General features: G+C 45.4%; 1 protein-coding gene across 3 annotated transcripts; it reads right to left on the minus strand.

The window, feature by feature from the left end:
- Nucleotides 1-299: 299 nt before the first annotated feature.
- Nucleotides 300-18658, minus strand: LOC146189328 (manganese-dependent ADP-ribose/CDP-alcohol diphosphatase-like). 3 transcript variants are annotated; one of them, XM_084604178.1, is made up of 7 exons: nucleotides 18481-18658; nucleotides 13679-14217; nucleotides 12974-13036; nucleotides 11630-11768; nucleotides 8221-8492; nucleotides 2736-3016; nucleotides 300-2367 (listed from the first exon to the last, which is right to left on the minus strand). In XM_084604178.1, exons 3-7 carry the CDS (start codon nucleotides 12976-12978, stop codon nucleotides 1982-1984), a joined length of 1083 nt encoding a protein of 360 aa, XP_084460304.1. In that variant the 5' UTR covers nucleotides 12979-13036; nucleotides 13679-14217; nucleotides 18481-18658; the 3' UTR covers nucleotides 300-1981. The 3 variants fall into 3 exon arrangements, with proteins under 3 accessions (XP_084460304.1, XP_084460302.1, XP_084460303.1); XM_084604176.1 differs by lacking the exon at nucleotides 13679-14217 and adding an exon at nucleotides 17370-17445; XM_084604177.1 differs by lacking the exon at nucleotides 13679-14217.
- Between the last annotated feature and the right edge of the window lie 50 nt (nucleotides 18659-18708).

The following is an 18708-nucleotide window of genomic DNA, read 5'->3' on the forward strand; positions in this document are numbered from 1 at the left end:
CAACAGCATTAGAGTTCTCAGCTGCATTCCTTTTGCTGTACGTTAGTGGCAGTTTCGTTGCTGCATTCATCAGCACATCACTCAACACCCATCAGTGGTCGAGGTAGAAGCCTAAACTTCTTGCATGTGCCATTGCTGAATTTGATTCCAGTGCCAGTATTCTGTGATTGGTCCTTTGCGGTCACGTGACCACAATGACGGCATTGCTCTCGACCAGCCAGGAAAGTTTGTCTCTCACCGTGGCAGGGTTTCGGTGTGTCAACGACAGGATCTCTGACGCTATTGCACATATAGTGAGAAGGAAGAAAGCAGATAAAGTGGCTTTACTAAGAGCCCTTTTATTAGAATAGGCCAAAACAGGAACAAAATACAGCTCAAGTATGGCTCCAGAGATTCGTGCTCTCCCACATCAAGTGCAATGAAAAACCAACATATGGCAGTGATGTCCACTGGAGTACATGCTTAATCAAACATGGATGCAATGACACAATAAATAACAATGTTGCACACATAATATGTGTAAAGGCTGGTCGCAGCACAGTTATGGAGAATGAGTTTATATCATTGGCCAGTAGCTTAATCACTACCTTGTCTATCTTGCAGAATTATAGCTAGAAATATATGCATACAAACATAAACAGCAGCTCCAGAGTACAGTGTGTCCGACAGGATGCCTGGCTTTAATGTCAAACTAGGATTATATGGTACCCCAACTTTTCCTTCAACAAATGAACTGCTTAGATATTAGGAAGTCAGCCAACTCTGCAGCTCATATGGATTGAACACGCAGCAGGCAATATCACTGTGCTAGACTGCATAACATATCTACGCTTATTCATCCACGAAATAGATATTTAAGTTTACTTTCGTGTGCCAAGCAAAAGCTAGCATGCAACCAGGTCACTCTACCAAGTAATGGTTTGCGCCACAGTTAAGCTTGCTTAAATGCAAAAATGTGACTGTGCAACTCATGGTTTCAAGACATGATAGCATTTTTTTTAAAGCATCTGTGGCATGAAAGGAAAATAATGAGAAGTAATGTTAAGAAGTTAAAGGACATTATTCTAGTGCACGTGTGACAACTGAATGTAATTTAACAGAGATAAGCTTTGTATTTACATACATGCACGCTTGTGAAAACAAACGCTGGGACGAGCTTATCAGCACAGGCACTATGTGTAGGCAAGAGGAAGCTTTCGAACACAGCGCTTTTTGCAAGAGAAAAAGAACACGCACAAAAAAAAAAAAAGAGTAGCTGGAGAAAGAAGTACACCCCAGTGAGCCGAAACAAAGGGAAGCGAGCTTGTCTTTTTACAACAAATGTTTAAGCAGACACAGATTAACCCCGATTTCTCGCAACCCCTGAAAAGTTGATACCCTCAGCAAGGCAGAGAAGTACAAATACATCTGTTTTGTCAGCAACCTCTTTCTAATGACATCTAATTTACAAAAGTGAGTTAATGCTTAGGGCTGGGAGAGACAGTTAAAAGATTTCTTTTCTCCACAACATATGGAGGTTACAGCTTAAACCAGCAAAGGAAATGTAAAATGCCTTTCTTTACAGCTCGAAGTGACTTGGAATGCAGTCCAGTTGGGGGCGAAAGTAAAACACAAAAGGATAAGGGGAGGGGAGAATAGAAAAGACAAGCTGCATATTATCCTTAATTCACATAGGGTAGTTGTGACGAGAAAGCTGGCAAATAATGCAAGCAAACTCGCCTCGTAATGAATTCATTTGTCAAAAGACAAATGCACACAGAGAAGGTAGTTGCTGTGATCCCTCCAAGCTTGGATATAAGATGATGATGATGATGACGATGATGATGAGCTTTCCCATAGACAGGACTCAATGACTGTCACACTCCCTTGCATTCTTGACCTACCTAGGCATTCTTTTGATTTGATTCCCATTGCGAAATACATGCCTACCCTGCCTATCATTCTATACAGCCACCCAACAGTCCATGATCCCCAGCGTTCTTCACACGGCCACGCGAACAGTGAGTGGAGATGTAACAGCGGAGGAAGTGACGGGCAGATCTCCGTCCTCTGCGTTTGCTTCAGCCCTCTTCTCCGCAGAACAGATCCGAAGGGTGCGGCTCTCCTCACGGCCAGAACCGACGACCTCGATGCGATCCGGGAACACTGACACCGTTGAGAAAGCCACGCTCTCGGGCTCGGTTTCAATGATGCCTGCCAGTGCCATGTAGTGCGTGCCACGAGCATCGGTGGCGTACCCACACCGGTGCGTGTGTCCACACAGGTAGAGAGCCACGCAGGGGTGTGCCTCAAACAGGTCCATTACGTCCCGGTAGTTCCACAGCAAGCAGTCGGCGCTGGCGCTCGCCGGAGAGATGGCCAGGTGTCCTGAGTAGCATGGTAGCACAAGTTAAGGTACCTGTATGGTAAAATCCTCGCTACGTCACAATCTCATCAACTCAACTACATCGCTGAGGTATGAGGCCTCTCCCATAACCCTCCAATTAAACTCGTCGTGTGCCAGCCACGGACAGCTAATCACCGTATACTTCCTAGCCCCCCCCCCCGCCCCATTATTTGGACATCACAGCTCCTTGAAAGTAAAAAAATCTGTCATCGACAGCATATTGACCCAATTATGACATTTAGAATTTTAGTTTGGTTCGACCACCCTCGTAAATACCCTTTAAGTACTTTTCCCAAGCAAATTAGACCCCCTCCAAAAAAGCGGCAATGCAGCGACAGCGAGCGCTCACCAAATACGATAACCACTTCGCCTGCTGCATCCGACTCTGCCAGTTCTGTATCGAGCCACTTGAGCTGTGCCTCGCTCAGTGCTCCATTGGAGTCGATGAAGCGTTTGTCCAGACCCGGAAGAGCATCCGGCCACTCCCAGGCGTTACGATCCCAGGTGCCGTGAACCCGGCTCAGCAGCTCGGCCGCCTGTTGCCACCGCGGCTCCGATGGATCACGGCCAAGCACACCTTCCTCAAAGCAGTCCAGCGAAACGAGCTTCACACCTGGCACGGGGCTGAAGCTGCACACAACAGAATGTCATCCCGGTTATAGTACCACTGGATGACACACTCTTCACAGAAGACATTGCGGGGCTTCGTATATATGCTCCCATCATCTCTATCTCTCTCCATCATCACTGTTTCCCTGCAAAATTCATTGCACTGCCTTCAATTTAATTTCAAGCATTTTAATTGTTTCGTAACTGTGCTTAAAGGGGTCATAACAGCTAACATTTGAGCATAAACTGATTATTGCATTCCACTCCACACATGTTAAAACTATAAATCCCCGAAATTTGAGCTCATTCAGTGCAGTAGATATGTTTTAAAATAAATTTTTATTATTAATATTGAAAGTAGCTTCCTGGTCTGGCAACCATTGGCCGCTGACCTCACAACGAGATATCCTTTCCATGTCGTCTGCTATTCGCTGTGTGGGCTGCACTCTTGCATGCATGGCGTGGACGGTGGTCCCTGAAGGTTTTTTTCCTTCAGCATATATATTTTTTGTTCGCATATTTTTTTCTGTGACAAGCCTTCACTATAATAAGCGACCTTAGCATACCTGCCAACACAGCAAGGTCAAAAATCGGGAGATTTTATTCAGAACATGAAAGGGGGGGGAGGCCGCGTTACCTTTTCATGTAGTGCCAGAAGAGTCCTTTCGCAGGGCTTTTGCGGTTGCAGATTTAGCGAGCTTCAAAAATTCATCAGAATAGTTTTGTTCAAAGCATGCCTCAGACTGCTTGTGGCCCTTCACCAGCAGCAACTGTTCGAGAGTTGTGTTGCACATCGATGAACGGAATTCAGTTCTTGTTTTCCTCACTGTGCTAAAAATCCTCTCGCACTGTGCATTGCTGTGCGGTATTACAAGAAAATCAAGTACCACCTTTGAACTCGGCCCAACAGGAGTTTTCCATCACTGTTTTGCATTTTACCGACTTTTGCCCACTGGACATCACACCTTTCTTCCTTCAGAATGTGCTCCGGAAGATTGTACGCCTGCAGCACAGCAAACTCAGCTTCCAGGGAATCAAACGCATCTTCAGCAGTCTCACTGCAGTCGTGAGGCAGCAGCTGAGGGAAGCTTTGAACAAAAAAACGAAGACTTGAGAAAGATGCTTCAGAAATAAGATTCAGGTTGGCAACTTCAGCGTGCTTCGCAGCTTGGTTCACAAAAGGAAATTTGTGCCTGATGTAGTCGCACGCAGTGCTGAAATAACTGCGCACAGAAGCAAAAAATTCTGTCTTATCATTTAAATTAAGTTTCTCGACCAACGCTGTGGTGAGACTCCGAAACTAGGTCATTGTCTCCTTTCTGGCAGCTAATATCTTGATGTAGAACATCAAGCGGAGAAGCAGCAGCCTTTACAGCTGTCGGCAGCACAAACCTTGCCAAAAGCTCTGTGAGGAGCTGCAGTAAAACAGGCCGCAGAATATGTATTTGTGGTGCCTGCGACTGCAGCTGGCAGTTAGCTTTCTCAAAAAGCGGGACCACACTTTTCAAAAAATATCCAAAAGCCAAGTTGATGTCACATGTCAAAAAATGGAGCAGTCTTTCCTCGCGAGATAAAGCAGCTTCTCTTGCAGTTTTGGATATAACTTTGGCGTTTTTTGCAGGTAGAACATCTTTCTTCTCTGTTATTGCTTTATGCTTGTGACTCGCACCATTGGGATTTTCACCTGTTGATGTGGGCCTTCGAGGAATATGATAAGAATCTAAGAAGGATGGGCATCGCTTTTTTGTTTTTACCTCATTCAAGAAAAAACTGACCAGAGGTTTCCATTGGTCAAGCATTCTAGTGAGGCACTTGCCTAAAGACAACCAACGAGTTGGCACATGTTTCAAAATTTTTCGCACCTCCATATTGTGCATGTCCTGAAATTCTGAAAGTTTGTCTTTGCGTTTGGCACTTTTCTCCAAGTAATAAAATACATCAACGAGGACCTCGTCGAACTTCACTGGCAAGCACGCTGCTCCTTTCTCAGCAGCCAGATTAATCAGATGACACGGGCAGCCAACAGCAACTAAGTTTTCTTGAGCTTCCTTGCAGCGACGCCGTTTTTTTTTCCCTAACATAATGTTTGCATTGTCGGCGCAAAACGCAATGCAGTTGGATACAGGCACGTCAACATTTTTCAATGCCTCCAACACGAGGTTACCTATTTTTCGTCCAGTTGCCTCCCCATGAAGTTCTTGAAGGCTCATTAGCCTACTGTCGATCTTCGAGCATTCTTCTACGTAGTAGGTCACTACAATCAGGTATATCTGTGCAGCACTGTCATTGTACCATCCACAGCAACAGCAAAAGCACGGTGTTTCAGGGCGTTTAACATCGTGCTTTGCACCTCTGAGGTTATTTCGCCTACGTCGCCTTGGTGCGTCTGCATCCATACCGCTTTGCTTCCTCAGACCACGGAAACAATTTTCGTAAAAGAGGCCCAACGTGGTCGCCGACACTTAGCGGCAGGTTATGTTCGATTAGGAAACCTGTAAAAAGGCACTCTGCACGTATCACACTTTTGTCGCAGTCCTTTTGCAGAAAGTTTGCTATGTTCCCTTGCTGGTCAGTGGCGCGAACGTTGCTCACATGCTTCGCTGTGGAAACGTGATGTTTCAAGTCACCTTTGCCGCCGTGACACACACTGACGTCGCATCCACACGTTGTGCAAAACGCAAAATGTTTGCCTTTTCTTGACGTCACAAAACAAGGAAAGTCAGAAGTATACGATCTCAAAAACTTCTGCAAATATTTCTTTTTCAGCTTTGAGAGCGCCATGATGTCGCGAACAACACAAGGATGTCGATCGTCACACAGTGGACCGCAGACACGCTAAGCCTACACACAACAAGCGACAGCAACGGTGCACACAAGGGAAGGCCTGAGAAAACATGTGCAGCCAAACTGCACCACTGGCTTTTGCTTTGATTTGGCTTCGGCTAGCTGCTAGCCAATGATGCTGATGGCGTTGCTGCTGCCGTTAACTTTGATGGGGGCGTTACGACGCGGCTGCAGATTCTGCGCAGAGATTTTTGCAAAAATTATTTCCGCGTGGGCTGAGGCAACTTTTCAGGAGATTTAGGCTAGTGATCGTACTATCGGAAGGTGCAGTGAAAAATCGGGAGTCTCCCGACTGAATCAGGAGAGTTGGCAGGTATGCCTTAGTGATCCTCTGATTTGTTTTGGGCGTTGTCTAGATATTGTCGAGGCCAAAATCGATGGGCTCATGCTGTATTATTTAAACATACAATCAAAAGCATATTATTCTTATGTTACGACAACTTTCTGAGCAACAAACGCTCCCGCATCTAGCGCCCTCGCTGGCAGCATCTCATAAAAGAGGCCAGTCTCATCCGCGTTGTAAATATCGGACGATACGTAGCTGCTCATAATATATCAGCCACGTTGTCTAACACCAATTCCGAGGCGCCACCAGTGTCCGCGGAACTTGCGTCACCGCACAAAACTTTCCCCATAATGTTGTGCCTCGCTTTAAAGCGATTGAGCCAACCTGTGCTGCTCTCAAAGTCATCCAGGCCTAGCAAACAGGTCTAATTGAGGGCCTCCTGCTGAACAATGCTTCCGCTAAGCGGGATGTTCTTGATTAAAAGAGTGAGTTGTTGGGCGAGTCGGTCAGACATATCTTCAAGGTACACTGCGCACACAAAAAACAAGGACGAGAAAGGTACACAACAAGCGCAGTGTTGTCGCGCTTGTTGTGTACTTTTCTCGTCCTTGTTTTTTGTGTGCACAGTATATCTTGAAGGGATGTTCTTGACTCGCATTTCGACGAACCAGGTGTAGACAGCCTTATCAAACTCCTCGTATGTTGGCTGCGTCGCCTTCTTGTGTTGAGCTGAAGTGCCCGATGCAAGTGCCTTGCCGATGCTTTCTTTATTCTTCAGTATCGTTGACAACGAACTCAGCGCGATGCCAAAATCTGCGGCAATATTCGCCTTCTTCCCGCTTTCTGCTTCAGCGATAATACGAGTTTTTTTCTTCTAGTGAAAGCAGCTTCCACTTCTTTGCTGGCGGTGACACCCTAGGAAGTTATCAGCGACTAGAAGAGACGAGAAGAGACCACGCTGAACGATGCACTCACGAACAACAAGGACACACAAAGAAGAAAAATGGTGATGTGAAGTGGGCTTTTTTCTGTAGCGCTTTTCAGTCCGCCTCACGTTTTTTTTTTTCTCCGACAGGCCACAAAGCTCCGCCCACCAGTCCTTCATTATACTTCATTATACTTTATTTACTTCATTATACTGAAGCATATTCTCTGGACACGAAGTTGTGAAAAACCAGAATACTTGGTTATATCGAAGTTTAACTGTAGACAATAAAAGCAAGTAACATTACTTGAATACCCCTGGCAATGAACTTTCACATTTCATACTTTGGGAGAGCATCAAGACCTAGATTCACAACAGCGCTACAATTCTTTCTTTATCAAAGAAACAAATTTTGTGAAGTCATGCGAATGGAGCAATTCACAACATAGCAACTGTAGTTACTGGCAACGATGGCAAAGAAATGACGCAAGGGCTGTTTGGCCAAGCAGTGCCACATCACATAGCATCAACACATAGTGAGGAAAGCAACTCTGAAAGCATTTCACCCCAAAGAAGTTCAGCACCAAGACAGGGTAAAACCTGGCATTATGAAGTTATTATTCCCACTTCGTCGTACGCATCTGGTAACTGACATCACATGACTTTTAAACCATAACATGACACACCTACAGTAGCAACTCACTTCATCTGCTTACTACTTGGGAAGAGAATGAGCCCTTCACATGCGAAAAGTGACCAGTTATGGGAGTGATGGGCAAAACACGTCCGCATCGTTTTGCTGTCATTGTCACCTTTTGGAACTGCGAGTCCCTGATCATGTCAATGGCCGGCGCCAACTTTTGTGCATGCACCCTCAACCGGTCATTCCTCAACCATCCGAGCTCCCAGTCCAGTTTTGCCCTGCGTTTGTTTTGAGCCAGCAACGAAATTTTGTTCCTTGTGATCAGTGGTGCCAAGGAATGCCATAGTTCCTTGGCAGTTGACGGACATGCCACTGTCTTGCACACACGAAAGTTAAGCTTCATTGCTATCTTGTCCTCACACAACTCTGCAGCAACGAAATTCTCTACACTCCTCAGTATTGCCTAGACCCTACCAGTTGCTTCCCACTCTACGCTTATCCTCCTCGAAGGTAAACACAGTGCTAACCTGTAGTAGAAGACAGGGTCGTCCGTGGCGGGCGGCGTCCAATTGGGCAGCAGTCGGGGGCACACGTAGCGACGCACAAGGTCTCGGCGTGTGCAGTTGTACAGCTCGTGGTTCCCCACCGTGTGGTAGGTGGGCAGGGCGTCACCTAGAGCGGACAGCACCCGGTCCAGGCCCCGGCCACAACCCCCGTTGTTCTGGTCAATGAGGTCACCCAGCTGAAGTACCAGGCTCACACCCGGCACCCGGCTCCAGTGGGTGTACGCCCGGGCCACCTGGGACACGCGTGCGAGAATCACGTGAAGGTGCGGAGATGCCCCAAATTATTAAGACTATTTAGGGGCAACCACGGTTGCTGATGTGAGACAATTGTGCTGCCCGATGAATCCATGAGCGACCCCCATGGAGGGGACTTTTGTCAGTGCCCTTGGGCGTACCCTATCAGAGCAACAACCCTGCTGCCTTGCCTACCCAAATTTCCTTAGTGCAGCGTCTCTTGGGCCAAAGCAACCCCCAGAAGCCTCCTGTCCCATGCCAAATATGAGAATGAATAAGCTTACATGGATGTCGGCTAGCCGATTCGCTACCATCAAGAGGCCAACTGTTACCCCAGCAGGAAAGATTCCTTTCCCATGAAATGACCAACAGTTCACCCTGTACTTCACCAACTCTTATCCTAAGAGGCAATCGGTCATCTACCCTTTTGTGTTCCATGCTCTGCCCATGTCCACTTTCTGTTCTTTTTGGTCAGTCAGTACAGAACCTACCACACTTTTCTAAAGTATTTTAACTCAAATCATAATGAAGTTGCTATTTTCAACCTCTGAGTATTTTTGCCGCATGGGTTCTACGACCAAATTCTGTCCCACGGGGTTTTCATCGTACGCTGCAAGCATGTGTATGAAATTTGACCCCCATTTGAAAAGACGCGCTTACTGGGAGGTGCTGCCATCTTTTAGAATGTACAAGAAGTATGAAAAATTGTCAGTGCTACCATCTTGTGGAGGAAATGAAACTGACCGCAACTGTTTTGTTGCGCCTGTTTGTGGCGATGCGCATTCGCAGTTTCGGTTTTTGAGCGCGATTGCAACAGACGCTCGATATTTGATGTCTATCTTTATTAAGATGCTAGCGAACGGCCATGATGACCTCCTAGGATTGTTTATGTTACCATCTTGCAAAAAAAAAAAGTGACCTTTGGTGCTACGCGTGATTTACGGTGACTCAACCTTATGGTTTTGTTTTCTCTGCGCGACTGCAACGGAAATGCAAAAGTTGATTTATATCTTGTTGGGATGTTAGCAAAGGCCCGTTGGTGAAGGCTGACTTAAATCTTTGTTTGTGCTCTCTCAGCTTATCGACACTCACGGGGTGTCATTTCTCTCCCCTTTAGTTTCGTTGATGCAATGATTGTAATACTCTCTCTATATATATTTCGCCTATTTCTCCAGACTCACAATTTCATTTGTTTAAAATCAGCAATAAAAAAATTTGACACTGGGGTAAATATTTTTTTGAAAATGTTCGACCCTCAAAGCGTTAAGGGCAATGCACTTCAATGTTATTCACATGCCTCTGCAGCAGCGCAAGAGTGCAAGTGTGGAAATCGGTATTTGCCTTGGAATTTCACTTTATTGTACCACTTTACACTTTAGACAAGCATGACCAAGTCTCTTTTAGAGCACAATCTCTACTCAATACAAAAGCTGACTTTGTGTCTCATGTAGCAACGCTTCGAATATCAGTGCTACAGTGCTTTGATTCCCGCAGCGCAGTGAGAAGGACGAAGATGTGACGTGGACGATTATGACGGAGCCAAAACTGGCTGCGAGGCTGACAGTAATGGAAAGTGAGTTAAACATGCTGTTCAAGCGGAACATTGTATACCACTTGTGCTCGTCTGCTCGTTTAATTATACTTACACCTGCCTAACTTTCTTTCTGCAGTGCAGCACCTGCATCCACATATGGGAAAACTCTGCCTTGTACAGACAAGGTTTGATAGTGTTCAACTCATGTCCGCAGAGGAGTGCGAACCCAGCACCTGAAGGAGACATATACCCTGCAGAAAGTCATACAGAGCCAAAGGGATAAAATAATAATAAACAATAAATAAAGCCAAGACAAACTTCTTCAAAGTACAGCCCTTCTGGAAACTGCTCCTGGACCATGTTTGCACACACTCCCAAACACAATTTAATAACTGCCAGCAAGCACTTGCCTAAGGCAACCACAACCAGCCCAAGCGCAAAGCCCGCAGCAGGTACCGCACGTGTGCGACATGCACCATCAATAGAAGCGCTTCCGCAAAGGCTTTAATGCCACCTTATCACAGTTGTTTTTGAACACGACCCTCGCAATCACTCCGTGGCGGAGATAAGAGGTAAGGCCCCCGTCACGCGTTATCACCGTGCCCCTTTCGGCAGACAGAAAAAGGAAACTGGGTAATCAGGGACACACCCAAGGAGCAGAGAGCACAGTAAACAGAAACCGCTGATATCAGCAGAGCTTGCGGTCACCCGATAGGAGGCTAAAGGGTATACGACACATTCGCGAACTGCTGAGGCAAATACCAAGGTAGCATATATCTGCAGTTGCTAGGCAAGAGACGGCGCGTTGTGGGAAAAAAAAAAAAAAAATCTGAGCCTCAGTACAAGGCTGTGAAATGGCGAGATTGCCTTGAAGCTACGAGGCTAAATAAGGCTTTGCTAGAGAAAATTGTTATCTTCAGGAATCTTAGCAACGTAAAGTGGGAAAAAGAGCCTCATAGACAAGCAGTGGTTGAAAGAAAGAAGCAAAGAAGGAAGGAAAGAAGCAAAGAAAGGAGGAAAGAAACAAAGAAAGGGCCAGTGTTTGCACTATAACTAGTTTGCTCCTTAATTCCCTGCAGTGTCCAGCTATACATCATTTGAACAGATGACCGAAAGATAATGCCTTATTCTTTATTTATGGCAAGCCGAAAAAAAAAAAAAAAAATCTTGCACACTACATGGGGCCCTCAAAGGGGCACTGAGGAAAAAGAATTGGAGCGAGCCTGTATTGATAGATGGTCACAATTTAATGACAAAGATGTTACTTCTGGTGAAAACTGAGCTTTTACAAGCTAGAAAAGGAAAAGGAAAAGAAAAAAAAGCATGTGTTGATACTCCTAGCAAATTTGCTCAAGTTTAGGCAGCGCAGTTTTCAGGCTGTACTGCCATTCACTTCAAAGAAGTGATCACGAGAGCCTTTTAGATGTATTTAGTCACAAGTTTGAATCAAGTGGCAGAGAAATTTTTAACCTCAATTTTCTGAAAAAATAAAAAAAAAGGCACGTAAAACAGGACAGCCATATTTTTCTGCTCGAGTAAACATTTCACAGCAAGAACGAGCCATAGATTAAAATGTCAAACAAGTCAGCAGGGGGAGCTCACCTGGTTTAGGGCATTGCGGTAGTAACGTATGAGTGATGGGTCGTAACCGGCCGGCTTGTCGTCACAGTCTGCATACTGGACGTCAGTCAACACTCCAAACGTCAGCAGAGGCTTCTCACTCGACGACAATGAAGGAACGCTGTTGTGAAGGACAAATCACATACACGAAAAAGGTCAGGCTAAGAATTTCCCAAGCCAGTGAGAAAACATTTCTGACATGAAAAAGCAGGGAGGCTTGGGACTGTGTTTCAACGCTTAAGTGCTAAGTATCAAAAAGCCACAAATCGGGCAAAACCAATACAGGCAATAAAGATTTCGAGCTACCTAGTCGTGTCAAAAGGATAGATACTATTAACTTCTACAAGATTACCCACAGAGGAGAATTAGCATTCACAAAGGATGTGCGCATGCATGTCATCACTAAAAAAGGGCTCTCAAATGACTCTGCAGCCTGCATTAATTAAGCAGGCTGCAGGAGTCGAGATGCTTCAAGTCACTTAAAACTGGCTGTGATGCCTTTTATGAGCACTTAACTTGAGGCACAGTAATTTCTGCATGCAAAATAATATGAAGGTGCCAAGCCACGGATGGAAAAAGAGAATGAAAACCAACACCACCTCGAACTCAACCCCATTACGAATCTCAGAATTTATCTGAACATATGTCTAGACTGGATGACCACATGTTCTCCATAGAAAAAGAATCTCTCGCCCTCTGTTTGTGCGTGTGTGTTCCCGGTGAACCGTACGCACACTAATGTCCTGAACTTTCTTTTCTACTATATTGTTATAATTACACTGCCACTCCCATCTTAATGAGAGTTTCATTTTTTGTTACGAAAATTACTTAATTCAGGATGCTTAATTAAATACCAGTTTTTCACTCGCAGTGTTGTCTTTTCAGAACGTAAATTGCTTTCCACTACAAGTCGTGTACTCTTCCTTCCGAATCTATAAACATTGTTTTGTTGTCACAAGTCAAGACATCTTTGTCTCACTCTCTATACTTGCTTACCTGCTATGCCGGGCATCAAACGATCACCCCTCTTTTGTCATGTCTCGGTAGTGACCTCAGGTAATTACCGAATGTGTGCCACTGGAAGGCATTTTTTTCCCTTTTGTTACATCAAAGGGGTGCTGAGCTGTGCACTTAGGTTGACCATTGCAAGCAAGCTTTTCAGCTGGTCAATACTGAATGACAAAATGTACCGGCATCTGAACTCCAGTAAATGTCACCATGCTCTTAAAATAAAACAGAAGAGTAAAGAACACAGGCAAATCGATATATAAACAAAAAAAAGCAAAGGCCATATCGAGTGTGCACGACAGGGACAGGCTCGCTCACCTCATCCTGAATGTGATGCCACGAACTGATGGCAGGAGTCCGAGACACTGCAATATGTGGGCCCTACGAAGGAAACAGATAAACGCGTTAGAAATGTTGGGCTCCCTAATGTGAGCCCCATCATTTTAATAAAGAGTACTGCAGAGAGGGAAGGTGGCAATGATAGCAGGCTGGAAAGACCCTGCAAAAGCGGAGAGAAAAGAAGGGATTCAAGCCACCGTACACGTCAAAAGACAGCCCTTCGTATTCATAGTACTGCAAAGCTTTAAATTTACAGTTCCAAATGTGGCAACAAGATCCTCTGTTATGTAACAATACAAACCTAAAGAATAAAGGTCATCGCTACAAATTTCAGAAAGATAGCTCCAAACTTAGCCAAAGATTTGGAACACAATGTAGTTATAAATTTTATTCTGTTAAGCAGTAATATAGAAAAATTGGACCCACTGCAAGTTTTAAATAGAGATATAGAACTCTTCTGACTTCTCGGTCCATGCATTAAGCCTGCCTCATATCCATTCATTTCAGCCACTATGAATGCCACCTCCCTTTTCTCACAGTTTACGCTTTGAGGTCTTGGCAAAAGAGGACCAACAGTGGACCAACTCCAGCCTCCTGGAAAACCAATCATCAGATGGGGCAAATCGGCAAGAAGCGGCAGCATCTGCCCGGGCATGCCGCAGATGCCGCCAGACACATATTTACCTTGACTGGACAGCTTCTCCAAGTCCTTCTCACCAGCCCTAACACCATCTTTTAAGGCTTACATTAAACCATTACGTCAAACTAGGACACTCAAGCAACACTTCATAGCAGCACCAATCATTCCTTCTCTCTTGCGACACACAGCCTCCAGGGTCGAGACAGCTCTCCTTCTCTCCGGCCGTTATCACCTTGCTGGAAGAAGTGGACAGGCATATTTCTTTGTCCCGCTGATACTGCTGCTGCTGCTGCTGCTTGCGCTGAAGACATCCAATTGAAGAGGGCTTCTTGATGGGAGTGGCGAGCAAATATCTCGCGGCGATCACCCATTGTGGGAGCTCGCTCATTCCACTGTGTGTCTTCTTTGCACAGCATGGTGCTGAATACGTGACAAGAAGGTGGCTAGGGCAGGCTCGACGAAGGAAAAAGCTTGAAAAAACGAATGGCTGCTGTAGCTGAACTGCGCTGCGGTGATGCAGTGACGAGGTTCCTGAAACTTTTGTGGTAGCGTGCACAGGGGGGAACTGCGGCTGGTTCTCTCTCTGGAAAACACACGCGGGGAAAAAAAAAGCCCGCCTGGGGTGTGAATGGAGCTCTGCAGTGTCTCGTCACAGAGCGAGCGTGGGAAGTGGAGGTGCGGGATTGTGGACAGAAAGCATGGCGGGCGCTCTCCACACTAACTGAAGCTGCTAGACAGCTGCACTCTCACCACACACACACACATCCCTCTGCGCTCGAATTCATGCACGGCACAAAGTCAATACAGTTTATTAAGATGTCAAAGTCAATAATTAATATCGTCATATTTGGTTGGTTTGGCTGGCTTGTAGGGTTTAACGTCCCAAAGCAACTCAGGCTATGAGAGATGCCATAGTAGAGGACTCCAGAAATTTCGTCCATCTAGGGTTCTTTAACGTGCACTGACATCGCACTGCACACAGGCGCCCTTATTAATAATACAAGTATTGGGAGACTTGTTGGCAAAATGCCACCAATCTCTGGAAGAATACCCACAGATGAACTGTGCAAAGTAATTTTAATGAACACTCCCGTTGTTCCACCATCGATCGACTGCACCGCCAACAGGCCTGTTAGAAAGCTGCAAATAAAACTCTCTATACTGTGGATGTTAGCACCCCTTCTGCTCCGAGTCTGGTATAACAATGATATGCAGGGTTTCTATGACTTTAGTCTCATATCATATAAAGTCCCAAAGAAAAACATGGCCTGGGAGGGATGCTGTATTGGATGGATCCATATCCATTTTTATCCCCTTGAATTTTTAACAGCTGCTGAAGAACATGCTTGTGTTTCACATTCGGATCTTTGGATTAAGAAGCCAAACGATTTAACCACTGAGTCACAGTAGAAGGGTGTTCACATGTCTGATGACAGCCAGCACAAACTGCACATTTGCCGGTCTCTGCTCCAAACCTTCATCCTCCTGTTACAGTGCAAACCGCCATGAAGGCCTTACCCACTCGGCAGTTTTTCAGGACTCCTACTACCTTCAGATGGCATCATTCAGAGATGCAGGTCTATGCAAGAAATTACGCTGCTTGAGTTTGCTCAACAAAAACAGTGGTACCCGATATCTTTCCCTCTCAGCAAAAATTTGTAAACTGATGCAATTGAAATGATGACGTGACCTATCAGCCAACTTTATGAAAATATCTGTGGCAAATGTGGTGCTACGTACTGTTCATAGACATGTATAAAATTGAAAAAATTTTCTGTATGAGCTAAAGGCTCAAATAACTTTGGAACTGCATTAAGTATATATTTCACTGAAATGAATTAATCATTTTGACAAGAGGGCATCTCATTTTTGCCAGGCAAAGGCAATTCAACTCTTGTTATTTGCACTTCAAAGAACCCACCTTTCCCACTTTCTGTCTACCAAGTAACACAATGAAGAAGGCCAACGTTGGGTTTTCTTTTTAGTCACCCAAGGTGGCAGCACGCAAATGACAACAGTTTTGGAAGAAAGGACTGCATTTGAATTTCATAGATATTGCGTGCCATGCATGAATTCTGAGTAGGAGCAGATGTACATCACATAACCCATCTTAACCGGCCCACACCAAAAATCTTCAGGGTAGCTACATCAGACCACAAGCAAACAGTTCCAAACTGTGCACATGCATCAAGGATCATCGTTTCATTACATTCACACTCCAGTTTAGGACAAAGAATAAGAATTTATTCCAACCTTGTTTTGAATAAGTAATAGCAGACACAAGGAGTGTTGTATATCTGTTTACAAGCATGAAATATGAGAACTTACCTTCTGCAAAAACTATTGACAGGTACCAAAAAGCCTTACATGAGATCAGGTATTTGCAACTAGCAGCTAAGCACTCAAGCTTGTACTCGTACAATTTCAGAGAAGCCTAACGCTGTGTAAAGTATATTCTTCCATGTGCGTTTGGCTCTATTCTGCGCATTGTTTTCAAGAGGTGAAATACAATAGAAAGACCCATCATTCATAGTCTTCTAATGTCACTGGCATGTGAGTCAAAAGCTCATCAGATTTTTTGTGACGCCTTTGAAGAAGTGCAACACAATAGAACATATATTCCAGTCTGAAAGCTCGCTCCCCTAAACTGCATGGTCAACTGCAGCTCAAAGTACGCCCACATGACATTCAAGAAAGAGCAGGAAAACAAAAGCAGCTATTGTTTCTCGTCTCGCTATCCTGTGTGCCACAACCGACAGCACGTGGATGAAGAAAGCCTCACTCTCTATGCAGGTGCTAAACGTGTAGACAACACACGCATGGTGAATCACGGTCACAAACAAGAAACCTGAAATGCAGGCCTACAGTACGTAAACGTGTAGACAACACACGTATGGTGAATCACGGTCACAAACAAGAAACCTGAAATGCAGGCCTACAGTATGTGCCTGGAGTCTCAAATGTATTGTTTTATCCCTGCTTATAAACGTGGTGCCTGACAGCAGTTGTGTCTGAGCTCTGACGTCTGAACTCACGTACACTGTTTTACGCTTGCATCTATGTGTACGGAGCCAGACAGGTGCTGTATTGTGTATTAGCTCTGGCGGAAGAAGAAAGTGGTGCTAAACATAAAGAGCTGACCCTCAATGCTGATTGTGCCGAACGTGCAAACTCAGCCGCTCTTTTCTGGACAGCTGTTTGCAAGCTTTTGTGACGGCAATGTTCACTGGACATTGCCTGTGCACCTTCTTCGTTTTTATCGACCATAACGAGCCACCGACTATAGAAGTGCTGCATTTACACAATGAATTAAGCTTTCCAAAGTGACAAATTACGAGCCTGCCTCTAGCAGGTGGTGTCTGGCAGTTGACATGGTTGCACACCTATTTGCTAATAGTACAGTGAACCAAACTAGTTCTCTATAGTCAGTAGGATATGGGGTGTCACGGTACATGCCGTGGCTAGCTTTTGTGAGATGGAGACCCAACCAGGGACCCTAGTAGATCCAAAGTCGACATGCTACCCCTAGGTCTGAAATTAGGGCTATACATCAACATTGGGCGGTCTTGCACATAATGTGTTATGTTACGAGTGTATGCTAATGAGCTGAACGGAGATTATTAATCAAGGTGGAAAATAAGGGATTAGTGCTCAAGCAAGTAGCAGAGGATGTGTATACGAAGGAGGGTCTGTAAGGGGACTCAGAGAAGGGCGTCGTCAACGCTACTGTCATACCCTTTAAGGCGGAGCATAAGGATTCTCCAGATTTTCCTCAAGTTCACCAGCTGATCTCGCGTGAAACGAAGGGGTGCTGCGAAGCACAAGAAGAAACTGTGCTTTGGAAGAAGAAAATTAAAGCTCGAATTTACTTGCATATTCTCACGCAATGACAGCATTAAAACAAACCGGCCAACTGAAAATCCGATTTACAACTAAGGACTACCTGTTTCGGAACTTTTCCCGTGAAGAAAATTCCGTAACCAAGTAAAGAAGCGTACCACTTCGCGCCCCCTTTACTTTATATTTTTTTTTCTTCCAGTTTTTAAATAGTTCTCAGAGTTTCAAACCTAGCACCGAAATAATGTCAAGGGCAGATGCCAAAATTGCAGCAACGCGACAGCGATTGTGACATAGTCTTGCATTCCGTTGTACTAAAGCTGTACTCAGGGTTTATTTTCAGCTGTGACGGTACAGCAACAAAAAGTGGCAGCCGCCATTTCACACATCGTCGTTCCGGTCGCTCTCCGCACTTGGCCACACTTGCGCGTCTCTAATCACGGCGCATAGTTAAAAAAAATGAAAAAAAGAAGCCTTGACAGTAGGCAAGAAAAGCCAAACGCGACATAAAGTAACCCACGCGCCTTTGCTGCCAACCGACACCCTGCGATGTGTGTCAACCCGACGTCTGGCGATACGCTAGATGCGCCCTCGTCATGGCCCTCGTGCATCTTCCACCTCTGCAGTCAGACATCCGAGATCGAATACGCTGCGGATGGCGACGCCCGACAACCGAGAAATGTTGTGCAAGTTCAAGGTCAGACGACTGGCGTCGACGCGCCATCAATAAAACAAAAGGTCAATCAGAACTGTTTGGCACAGAGCCAAAGGCTCCGCGCGAGAGCGGGCTGCTTAATCGGCGGTTAACCTCGTTAAGACGCCGGCGCCATTAGTTATGCACCTCAGATTCTAGCGAACAATGCACTACTTGATATAGAAGCTCTTGTGGCATAATAATGATATCACAACTGTAGCTGCGTCCATCTTTCACATATATCCACATGCAATGTGATTGTGAGGCCAGAGAGGCACCAACGAATGAATGGGGTTCGAGTGGCCGGCAACTCACCTCAGCCCAGCAGAGTAAATTTTAAGCGACGGCGGGTACTGGGACGGTCAGCAGAGCAATACGACGCGTCTCACGATCACAGAGCGAGCAATGAACCGTACTGACACGCGCCCAGAAATTTTTTGTTGTGTCTAATCTGAGCAACAGCACAAGCGGAGAGATCGTCGCCTTCTCCCCACTGACCTCGCCTCGAAAGCATGACGGGATATTGCAGTCTTTTCTCTTTTC

Source organism: Amblyomma maculatum, chromosome 5 (genome assembly GCF_055883805.1).
Source record: "Amblyomma maculatum isolate TAMU_Amacu chromosome 5, ASM5588380v1, whole genome shotgun sequence".
Lineage (NCBI taxonomy): Eukaryota > Metazoa > Arthropoda > Arachnida > Ixodida > Ixodidae > Amblyomma > Amblyomma maculatum.

Bases quoted from the DNA above. Each gene is read 5' to 3' on its own strand.
- LOC146189328 (XM_084604176.1), bottom strand. The intron at 8,493-11,629 runs GTGAGCTCCCCC...CGCGTGTCCCAG, and splicing joins ACCGCAATGCCCTAAACCAG to GTGGCCCGGGCGTACACCCA. The intron at 2,368-2,735 runs GTGAGCGCTCGC...CATGCTACTCAG, and splicing joins CGAAGTGGTTATCGTATTTG to GACACCTGGCCATCTCTCCG.